The following is a 12,427-nucleotide window of genomic DNA, read 5'->3' on the forward strand; positions in this document are numbered from 1 at the left end:
ACTATACTCTCATCATTTGAGTTCTGTTTCTCTCCACCATAAAATGTTCTTTGCAACTGCAGTGAATATTAAAGATTTTGTTCCAGATTAACAGTTTGATATGATCTGTATTAAAAGGTAACTGTCAGCAAAATGCATTTGTTTGTGTCTCATTTACCTCGGCATTCAGTCTCAAAAAAACAACAACACAGTAGTGACGTTAAGATACATGATCCCACTCTAAACACGAGTGCTTCCCAAATCAATACACGGAGATGAAATATTGATTAGGAGTGTAAATGATTTTATTCTGTGAGCAGAAAGAGTGTGTGATATGAGAGACGTGACACAAGCACAGCGATGGAGGGAACGATCAGACTGTCAGTGTTCAGTTATACAGTCTAAAGACATTATAATACAAATAACAGAGCACAGGATGACCAATCACAGGCCAGCCCTCCAGAAGAGCAACTAGCAACAATAGCTTTTCATGCAAGCGCATCCATGTGAGGAGAAGAGCAGCACTGGGTTCCCTTTGAGCCCTCAAATGTCAGTGAACACACACACACACACACACTTCTCTGTCACCGGCTGCAGTTTCTGCCCTTCAGCTGAAGAACAGAAATATGTTGATCTGTTCACAGGATCTCAATCCTGATCATCAGGAAGAGTCCAACACTGTTCTTGACAAACAGATTCACTTCTACATGTACATGCTCTCAATAATCTGTTTATCAGACTGAAACACATTAAACACCTCAATTGATTCGACTGAGCTTGATCTGATTTGATTGAAAGGGCTGCTGTACACCTGAAACATTCCCAAAATAGAAAAAAATTAAATAAATCAAGAATGAAAACTTGAATCTATTTTTTTAACCAGATTCAGAAATATCTTGCACTGATGCATGCTTGCATATGTTTTATGTCTTATGAACTGTGGAGGAGACTGTGATTTCTGCAGTTCTGAACACAGCGGCTGCTGCACTGTGCATGCACTGGACGTTTGTTCAGAATGCATGTAATGCACATGTAAATGAATATATGAATCAGATTGCAATGCTTAGGGTTTCAGAATCTGAAATCAGATTGGATTCATTCGGATTGACGGAAATTAGTGCAATTAAACATACTGATGTTTTTCAGTTTCCTGCTCCACGAATACCTGTGCTTTCAGTGCATGCATGCTCATCATGCAACTATCATGAGATTGAGGCAATATTGCGATTAAACTTTACCTCATGTAATCACATTACTGCATTGGGATATGTCAATGTTATAGCATATTGTTAATACATATAGTAGGCCTACATTTTTATAGCCTGGAATGTATGAATGACTGTAGGCCTCATTTAGGTTTCAGGCCTTTATCATTTGCACTGTATGTTTCACTGATCGATGATATGAAGAAAACAATAAACACAAAACTGCACCAGTCACCAAACGGTCTGATATTCAGCTGCTCTCTTTGGATTACTCTCCAATATATATGCTCTCCATACATGATCTCAATAAACTATTTTTATTCTTTAAATAAATTAAAAAAAAAAAAAAATAGACCAGTTGGGGCACTATCATTAAAGAGAAGCCAAAGAGTTTAATAATTGTAGCAAATAAATGGAGGGCGATTTTTTTAAAGTGGTTTCTAGGGAGTTGTTTAGGTGTTCATGCGATTACTAAGGAGTTGCTATGTGGTTGTCTAGGTGTTCAGGTGGTTCCTAGGGAGTTGCTATGTGGTTGTTTATGTGTTCAGGTGGTTGCTAGGGCGTTGATATGTGGTTGTCTAGGTGTTCAGGTGGTTGCTGTGTAGAAGTTTAGGTGTTCATGTGGTTACTAAGGAGTTGCTATGTGGTTGTCTAGGTGTTCAGGTGGTTGCTAGGGAGTTGCTAGGGAGGTGTCTGTGCTATGTGGTTGTTTATGTGTTCAGGTGGTTGCTAGGGAGTTGATATGTGGTTGTCTAGGTGTTCAGGTGGTTGCTAGGGAGTTGATATGTGGTTGTCTAGGTGTTCAGGTGGTTGCTAGGGAGTTGATATGTGGTTGTCTAGGTGTTCAGGTGGTTGCTAAGGAGTTGCTATGTGGTTGTTTATGTGTTCAGGTGGTTGTTAGGGAGTTAATATGTGGTTGTCTAGGTGTTCAGATGGTTGCTAGGGAGCTGATATGTGGTTGTCTAGGTGTTCAGGTGGTTGCTGTGTAGATGTTTAGGTGTTCATGTGGTTACTTAGGAGTTGCTATGTGGTTGTCTAGGTGTTCAGGTGGCTGCTAAGGAGTTGATATGTGGTTGTCTAGGTGTTCAGATGGTTGCTAGGGAGCTGATATGTGGTTGTCTAGGTGTTCAGGTGGTGGCTGTGTAGATGTTTAGGTGTTCATGTGGTTACTAAGGGGCTGCTATGTGGTTGTCTATGTGTTCAGGTAGTTGCTAAGGAGTTGCTATGTGGTTGTCTAGGTGTTCAGGTGGTTGCTAGGGAGTTGATATGTGGTTGTCTAGGTGTTCAGGTGGTTGCTAGGGAGTTGATATATGGTTGTCTAGGTGTTCAGGTGGTTGCTAGGGAGTTGATATGTGGTTGTCTAGGTGTTCAGGTGGTTGCTAGGGAGTTGATATGTGGTTGTCTAGGTGTTCAGGTGGTTGCTGTGTAGATGTTTAGGTGTTCATGTGGTTGCTAGGGAGTTGCTATGTGGTTGTCTAGGTGTTCAGATGGTTGCTAAGGAGTTGATATGTGCTTGTCTAGGTGTTCAGATGGTTGCTATGTAGTTGTTTAGGTGTTCATGTGGTTACTTAAGAGTTGCTATGTGGTTATCTAGGTGTTCAGGGGGTTGCTAAGGAGTTGCTATGTGGTTGTCTAGGTGTTCAGGTGGTTGCTAGGGAGTTGATATGTAGGTGTCTAGGTGTTCAGGTGGTTGCTGTGTAGAAGTTTAGGTGTTCATGTGGTTACTAAGGAGTTGCTATGTGGTTGTCTAGGTGTTCAGGTAGTTGCTAAGGAGTTGATATGTGATTTGGTTACTCACTGGTTATACAGGTTTGAAAGTATTTTATAAAAAAATGCTATTGTAATTGTTAGAGGATCTACAGGCATTTTGACTTCCAGTAAAGTCTGATTTTGGCATCTGGAACTTCTTGACTCGAGATTCTTATGCAAAAGAGAGAACAATAATGGCAGTAAAAACAAGCACACCTCTTCATGAATAATCAGAACAATGACAGGAGTGAAGAGGTTTGCTTGTGTGATGTAAACCTCGATTAAGTCCTAACTCTGATTACTGGAAATCACATTATTGGTGCACATGCAAACACAATCAGTTTCATCACAGATGGACCTACAAATAAAGAACAGGAGCAAAGGTCATGTTTTCTGATTGGTCACAGCTGGCAGTGTTAAATGGATGGTGCATTTAATAGTCATAAATGAACATTCACATTTCACATTACAAGCAGCTGATCTCCAGGACCGAGCGTTTGTCGGCACTGTTCTCCGGCAGGTGTTTGTGTGTCCGCCGTGCTCCATTACGGACAGCTGCGGGGTCAGAGGTCGGGCTGATGGAGCCATCCGTTCCTCCCGCAGCACCGTCCTCATGACGCCCGTTCGGGAGTTTCGTCATCTCTTGGTCTGCGTTGTGTTCTTCTACTTCGCTCACCTTCAGATGCTCTCTTCGAATCTCCTCTAGCGGTAACGCAACCATTCCCGTCCCCTGCTGCTGATCCTGGTTTTCCACGCGCCTGGAGGATCTACACAAAGCTTTCCGGAAACCTCTTTTAAAGTTATCCGAGAGAAACCCGTACAGAATGGGATTTGCGCAACTGTTGGCGTAAGAAAGAACCACAACGAAGTAATACAGCCCTCTGAATTCTCCCGGCAGGAGAACCAGCAGATTCACGATGTTTAAGATGTAGAACGGCAGCCAGCAGAAGACGAACACGGCTACGACGATCACCACCATACGCGTGATCTTGCGCTCGGATTTTCTGCGGCGGATCGACGTGGCGCGGACTCTTCGCCCGGAGCTGCGCACCTTCACCACGATCAGCAGGTAGCAGAGACAGATGACCATCAGAGGACCGAAGAACCCAACCGTCGCGGTATATACGATGAACGCTGCTTTCCAAACCTCCGCTGGCTCGGGCCACACGATGCTGCAGTTCCCATCGTCCTGCAGAACTCCAGCAAACACCACCACAGGCAAAACCACCACGAAAGATATGCCCCATACAGTGGCGTTCACCGTCTTGGCCACACGCGGCTGGCGCCACCTAGAGGACTGGAGCGGATGCACCACGGCCAGATAGCGGTCGATGCTCATCACCGTCAGACAGAAGATGCTGGTGAACTGGTTAATGGCGTCTACGGTCATGACCAGGCGACACATCAGCGATCCGAAGGGCCAGGAGAGCAGGCCGTTCTGAACGGCGAGGAACGGCAGGCCCAGCATGAACAGCTCGTCTGCGATGGCCAGATTCAGGATGTAGATATTGGTCACCGATTCCGCCTGGGAATATCGCAGCACGATGTGGATGACCAGAGTGTTTCCGATCAGACCCACGATGCACACGATGATGTAGATGAGAGGGATGAGGATCCCGGCCACTCCCGGCGCATAATCCGGAGTCCGGCCATTGGTCCAGTTCTCCGTCTGAAGGCGAAACGGAGGAGGGAAGGTTTGGTTGGGAATCACGGAGGAGGAGGCATTAGTCCAGACTGGAGCTTCTGTGGTGGAGGGAGGTGAAAGATGTCGATGTACCTCCATCGGTTTAAGAGAGATTGAGCCTTACAGCGATCAACTGCTGCCCATCTGATCTATGAGTGAGACAGAATACTGGTTACTCAAGGGGTCTACGAAGACAGACAGATTGAAAGAAATAATTACAAAATTGCAAAATATTTGACTTTTCCATAAAACTACAGCATACGGTGACCACGTCTGTTAAACCAGACCAAAAACATCATCACAGTAGTGCATACATTAAAAAACCGGTCCTTTCATTTTCAAAAGGAACACCTTTGTACCTTAATTATCAATATTGCATACTAGTAGTTTAAAGGTACATATTAGTACTGTTTGAAAGGATACTGAACAAGTGACAGCTTTTGTACCATTACCAAAAATTCCCCAAGGTTTTATGATGGCATTTTTGTGATATTGTATGTTTTTTGATAGCATGCTTCATTAAGTGATATATACCAGTCTAACAGGCTCTTGTTTCTGTCACAGAATAAAAATGTCAAAAAGTAATTTGCAATTTATCTCACAATTCAGACTTTTTTTTCTCATATTTGCAATTACATGTTATAAACTCTTAACTGCAAGTTTCACGACTTTTAACCCTCAGGAGTGAGTTTATTTCTCACAACTCTTGAAATTCTGAGTTTACATTTCACTGTTTTTTTTTTCATCATATAATAAAATATGGGTACAAGGTTTTATATCACAGTTCTGACTTTATTTTTCGCAATTCTGAAGAAAAAGTCTAAATTGTGCGATGTAAACTCAGAACTGTGAGCAAAAATTGTGAATTGTAGGATAAAAAGTCACAATTACCTTTATTTTTTCATAGCTTCTATACCATCTACTTCAACTATAAAAAACTGCTTTTTACCCTAAAATGCATTTATAACCACCATAACAATACAGGTGTTAAATTAACTGGAAGTGGCCTGTTAATAAAATATGGCCAGTACTCACATAGTGTTATACAGTATCAAAACGAATGTGCATTCATGAAAATATAAAGAAACAAAACCATTTATATAAATGATAATCATATGTGATGTGCCACGCATATTTTCCAAAAAACAAACTGTATACAGTGCAATGTATTCTGCTGTACGTAGAAAGATAACTTACAGAGCAGCCTACCAATTAACAGCCTTTACTCCAGCACTTTTGCAGTTTTTCTCTGTGAATTTACAAACCTGTTTACAGTCAGACTCCTGAAGTCATATGATGCACAGAAATTAAAGTGATGTCCAACACTTTTTCCTGCATGTGATGTAAATGTGTGTAAATGTGTGTGGATCTTTTGTCATTCTGGTTTGGAATGATATGCATATGAGCAAATGATGACAGAACATTAATTTCTGAGTGAAGACACTACAACTGAAGTGGACTGAAATGTTCACCGTGAGTTTATCTTATTTATTGCTGTTTCTATATAATGACTTACTCAAACATGAACATGAAGCCTGTGTTATAGCTCGAGCACAGCGGCGCAGAAGCACGTCTGGCGCGATCCTGGACCCCGACCGGGTGGGAAATGAGCGGGAGGGACAGAGAACAGTGCGTGACTATGTTTGTTCTGTCAGGTAGCGTTGGCTGATGTTGTTTCTGCTAGAACACTAATGTGGGATAATTAGTGCACTACAGCAGCGGCAGCGGCGCAGACCGACCCGACGAGTGCATGGCTTCAGCTAGAAAACACTTTATTAGGAGCACAGGAAGAAAACACAGAGTCTGAGATTTAATATATAGATGACGTCTAGATGTCATTGACTGCTTCTAGCTCATCCTCCGACTGAGTGACAGCACTTATGATGCAGAAATCAAAGCACTGGATCATTATTTTGCCTGTTATTGTGGTCTATTGTGATGCTGTGCAGCTTCTGGAAACACACTCATACGTCTCAATAAACAGTCCTGCCAGAAAAGTCAGAATGATCATTAATAACAGAAAACATGAGCTCATCGACCAGCCCAGTGGAAGGCTCAGACATATTATGTTTTATTGGTCACTGGCTAGAATAAATATCTGTGGACTGTGTCACATTAGTGAAAATTCTGGGCAAAAATAGTCACTTTGACTACCACAGTGAATTGCCTTGACCAGCCCGAATATGAGAAATATCTGCACTGAAAAATTGTTTGCCCAAATAAAAACTCCCAACCGTATGGAAACCCATTTCCACCACATAAAAAAAATCATGCTTTGGTAAGCCACAATTATGAGATGAAAAGGAAAATTATTTAAATGTCTTAATTATACTAACAAAATACAACTTTACATGGCATAATTATGACATACTAAGTCATAAATACGAGATAAACATACAAAATGATGACGTCAAAATTCTGACAGCAAGTAGAAATTATGAGAAAAAAAGGCAAAAATTGACAATATCATAATTTTGAATTTTTCATTTAGAACGTAGTATGTCATAATATTGACTTTATCGCATAATGACTTTTTGTCATAATTTCAATTTTTTTAAACTTAACTGACTTTTTAATTTCATCATAATTGACTTTTTTATCTCATAATCATGACTTTTTATTTCAAATTCAACTTTTTATCTCAATTTTTACTTATCTCATAATTTAGTATGTTAATTACAGCTTTTAAATTTAAATTCATAATTTTGACTTTTATGACCTAGTGTCGAAATTTTAATTACAGCATATCATTTTAATTTTTTTTTATTCAAATATTACTTAGTATGTCAATTTCAAATTTTAAAGTCATAATTTTGACATGTCATAATTACAGATGTTTCTGGAAGATATCGATCATAGGCCTTGCTGATCTGAACCTATGCACCTCAGTTTCTGAATGAACATTGCCAAAATTCACCACATCTAATGGATTAGGTTAAAAACTTTCAGCACAAGACTAAAGACTTACTGTGTGAACTATATGGTGTCTAGACACACTTAGACTAGACTAATAATGAGGTTCTGCAGTCATTTAGAGTGGATGAGTAAATCATGATCAAGATCAGGAACACGCATTAGGAGAATAAATTGAGTCCACTTTGATTTTATACAGATATTTTAGAAACATCTCAGGAAGGTAAATCAGGGATTGTGTAAAGACCGGAGGTGTTAATCATTCTGTGTGTTTTTGTGGATCTTTTATGCGTCAGACTGCGTCAGTTTTCCTCTTTCTGCATGTAAAAAGTCACCCAGCTTCACCTCTTCCATCCATTATCATCTAAACGCTCTTCCAGTAATTTACTCTAGAGTTCTGTGCATTATTTTCTCTACTGACATTTACAACAAAAAGAGATGCAGAGACGTTAAAGACCTCGTTTGATGATGTGCATTAAAGGTGATTACTGCACACACACACACACACACACACACACACACACACACAAAATAGAGAAAAACATGTAGTGTTTGTGTCTATAAAGAGACATCAGCGGCAGTAAACTACGCAAACACCTTCATCATCATCATCATCATCATGTGTGCATGAATGTGAATCTTGGTGTATTAGATTTATGTTGCAACACAAAGACCATGATTTGCACACACGCACGCACGCACGCACCCCACCCCCCCCCCCCCCCCCCCCCACCCCCCCCCCACACACACACACAGAGTTCAGTACAAGTGCAGAGAAGGGCATCTTGTCACCATGGAAATGACCTGGTCAGTGTCTGAAAGACCACAAAAGACAAAAGAAGATGAACACACACACACACACACACACACACACACACACACACACACACACACACACACACACACACACACACACACACACACACACGTGTTGAGAGTGAGATTAGACCTTTTCATTATCTGAGCACAATGATTGTCAGTGGAACAGCTCAAGACTAAAGACACAAGACACTTTACAGCGTGACATTAGTGTAAATAAGCTGGCAGCAGGTGTTTCCCAGATAGCATGGTGACACTGATACAGAGTTGAGATTCGATCCAAACCATCATTTTGGTTGAGATTGACATTTCAGTGTTTAATGTATGTTGGATCAACATTGACAGTTTGATGAAAGTCGACAGCACACATGGGTAAAGACAGTGAGACTGAACTATCGCGCAGGCATATATCTCTGCAGAACACTAGTGGCTGTGTCTCAATCCATGGGGTGTCAAACCATGATGGGCATTTACCATTGCTTTAGCCGACCCACTGGTTCAGGCTGAGCCTTCATGATTTTAGTAAGTCTATTTAAAAATAGTTAAAAACACCAGATGGAATTTGAAAATGTGCACTTATTAGTGAACGCCCGTTTTGGTTCTGCATGTGCACTTCTCAGTAGTCTACTGATGCTTCCTTATTAGAAAGCAAACACTGAAGTCTTGTTTGTTGAACCGCCTGACATGCATGACTCTGGGTTTCAGACAATGGTGCATCTATCATAATATTGTTTTTGCGTGCTTATTATTTGCATTTGATTTATTGTTACAGAAACTAATAGGATACATTAATTAAAAAAGTTAAGTGTTTGAATAAACCATCCATTTTTCTAAATTCTTTAAAAAAGCATGTATTTTGCTTTAGTAATATTTATTAGGAATATTCTGATACAATATTAAACAGATTTCTTGTAGTTCAAGTGACATGAACGTGAGCAAGAATATCGTACTTTACACACAGCTCACGTATTGCATCTATTACTCTATTACTTTCCTTTAGTAAATTATATGCATATATTAGTGTTGTCAAATGACTAATCACGATTAATCACATCCAAAATATTTTTTTTGTTTACATAATATATGTGTGTACTGTATATATTTATCATGTATATATAAATACACAAACATACAGCATATATTTTGAAAATATTTGCATGTATTTACAGGTGTTTATTTCATATAATTTATATTATATATAAATATATTTGATGTATAAAATAACATTATTATTATGATTTATATATATATATATATATATATATATATATATATATATTCTGTCTTTTTGTCATTGATCATGTTAAAATGTCAAAAAAAAATAAATAAAAAAAAAATTGATTCATATACTGAAAAAGGTGTCATCTTGTGTTTGAAAAGGTTTTCCCCAAATGGTCAGAAATATTAATGTTATTTCAGCATTAACTTCATGTTTCATACATCTGATGACAGCAGTATTTTATGTTAACATTTCAATTGTATTTTAAATGTTTCAACAAAAGTGATTTAAAACCAGCATCACATTAGCCCTGATCGAGCGATATTACCAATTATATTTTTTGTTAATCTCAATATCGATTCAACAGCAATGATACAGAATCAACATCAGAGTGTAATATTGATTTACTGACATTGATTCTTTTTGTTCATTTCAATGCTAATTCTACAGCAGTGATGTAACATTCACTTCATAACATCGATTCAATGACATTTTCATTGATTTTGTTGTTGTTGTTGAAATCTCATCATTGTTCAACATTAATAGCGTGTGCAAAAGTGATATTGAAACAACACATTGGCATTAAATGTTGTTTCAACATTGTTTCAAACTTATTTCTAGTGTTAAACAACAGCTGACGTTATTTCAGTGAGTGTTATTAGTCAACATTAAATAAACAGAGACCCTTTTACTTTATGCTTCTGCTCTTATTGATGATGATTCATCAGTCATGACGTCATTCTGAAGAAGTAAATGCCTTTAGAATCATTCCCTCGGGCTTTCCTTCAGCTGACGTCATCGATCGCTCTTATTGATCAACCGGCTTAATTTAAAGAGATTTTTACTATCAGCTCATCAAGGAGAAAATCAGCTCCCATCTTTTATTCTCATTTAACATCCTGATTGACTCAGACATACGTCATAGCTTACAGAACAAAAATGACCCGGTCACGTTAAAGGCACACAGCATTTACTCATCTTCATGTTGTTTCAAACCTGTTTGAGTTCTGTGTTGAACACAAAAAATATTTTGAAGAATGTTCAAAGAGGATATATATCCTAATATATATCAACATGTTAAATGATATCACGGTAGGCTATATTAGGAAATATACAGAGTCATACACTGTGTAAATATATTAGAAAATATATAAAAAATATAGAATTGCTGCTTTTATATATTGAAAAATATGTGACAATATATTTACTTATATATCACAGTGCATGCAATTTATATTCAGTAATGCACTTTATAATATATAGATGTGTATGTGATAAGATGCATAAATATATATTAAAATATACCTTGTTTACAATAGCATACACACACCTGATCATACTAAAGCATGAAAAACACATGATTTTTTCTTTATTTCTAAATATATTTCTGTGTATCAATATAGAGCCATACTGTACATCGTCAGTGCATATATTACTGCACTCTAAAAATGCTGGGTTGTTTCAACCCACTTTTGGGTCAAATATGGGTCAAACCCAACCGCTGGGTTAAATTTTTACATTACATTTTTAACCCAAAAGTTGGATTAGTCCATATTTGACCCAAAGTTGGGTTACTTTTAGAGCGTACTCATATATTTTTGTTACGTAAGGGTCCCCATTGATTCTCATTGCATTTGTTCCCAATACTATGTAATTCAATGGCTACCAGCAACTGTTTGGTTACCAACATTCTTCAAAATATCCTCTTTTGTGTTTAACAGCTGAAAGAAACATGAGGGTGAGTAGATGATGTCAGAGTTTTCATTTGGGGATGAACTATCCCTTTAACTTTAAAATGAATGATGAATGTGTATATGTTTGTAATAATGAAGGATGCCGGAAGCATCAAGTGTGAAAAGCAGCAACACACTTTCTGCTGTTGAGCTGAATGGAGTTTGAGAGCCGATGGAGGATCAACAGGAGCGAGAGCGTCAGAGGTTAAAGCTTTATTGCTGCCGTTCCTCCTCCATCGCTCAAAGTGAATCGAGCGGCTGCAGTGTGAACAGCTGTGCAGGTTAATGTGGATTAATGGCACCTCTGGGAACAAAAGCTCCAGTCTGCTGTCATTGAAAAAGCCTTTCACCAGAAACCATCACAAACAGCTGCGCGGCACACGGGTGAAATGCCAGCGCGTTCAACGACCATTCATCACGGCGTAATTATTATTAGTTCATCCAAGCACAAAACATCTCATCTTCATGTGAGAATTCAGCACGTTTGAGAAAGAATTAAGTGCATCTACTGTACAATGGATAATAATCTGATTCTACATTCACATGCAGATGTGTTTGTCTATTTTTTCACACATATAAGAAGAAAAACTAATTCTATGCAACTGGTTTGAAAGGAATCCTTCAGGTTCAGCGTGATCTATGACATGCTGTCAGGTACCACAGAAAATCATCCAAAACTACTGTTCAAAATAATGAACTTGCAATAAAAATAGACCTTCAAACAGACTGTTCATTAATGACCACAAGCATTATTTTAACACTCACTAACCTCTCCTGCGGTCATAAGTAGTTAAATCACACAAACCTGGCCAATTTTGTAATTTAAAGCTCAAAAAATAAATATTTGTGCGCAAGAATTAACCTAAGTGATTTAACAAAACATATATGTTATATTTCTGCATCTACATCCTCTGGAATGTGTTAAAAGTGTGGTACTATAAAGATGACTTTAAATTGTTTTTACTGATTAAGAACGTTCCTATAAAACTCGACACTCTTCAGTGCACATGTAAACGGTTCTGTAAGATCTCAGACAGAAGCTCTCTGATGTTGTGTGTTGAGCGACACGTGCAGCATCAAACAACAGCATCTCTCAATCACTCACACAAGATCATATTTAGGTACA

At 38.6% G+C, this 12,427-nt stretch overlaps 2 protein-coding genes across 4 annotated transcripts in view; one reads left to right on the forward strand and one right to left on the reverse strand.

Annotated features, from left to right (window-relative positions):
- Positions 1-133, forward strand: part of LOC109091916 (protein CutA homolog) — a 10,233-nt gene extending 10,100 nt beyond the window's left edge. For all 3 annotated transcript variants that reach the window (XM_042725270.1, XM_042725271.1, XM_042725272.1), the window contains one exon: positions 1-133. This exon is cut by the window's left edge and continues 132 nt beyond it. The gene's annotated coding sequence lies outside the window, so the exon portion shown is untranslated.
- Positions 134-3,020: 2,887 nt separating this feature from the next.
- LOC109068898 (somatostatin receptor type 5) lies at positions 3,021-4,831 on the reverse strand. Its single transcript, XM_019085614.2, has one exon. It carries the CDS (start codon positions 4,714-4,716, stop codon positions 3,400-3,402), a length of 1,317 nt encoding a protein of 438 aa, XP_018941159.2. The 5' UTR covers positions 4,717-4,831; the 3' UTR covers positions 3,021-3,399.
- Positions 4,832-12,427: the final 7,596 nt, after the last annotated feature.

Source organism: Cyprinus carpio, chromosome B6 (assembly GCF_018340385.1).
Source record: "Cyprinus carpio isolate SPL01 chromosome B6, ASM1834038v1, whole genome shotgun sequence".
NCBI lineage: Eukaryota > Metazoa > Chordata > Actinopteri > Cypriniformes > Cyprinidae > Cyprinus > Cyprinus carpio.

Coding starts and splice junctions, on each gene's coding strand:
- LOC109068898 (XM_019085614.2), bottom strand. CDS start 4,716: ATGGAGGTACATCGACATCTTTCACCTCCCTCCACCACAGAAGCTCCA.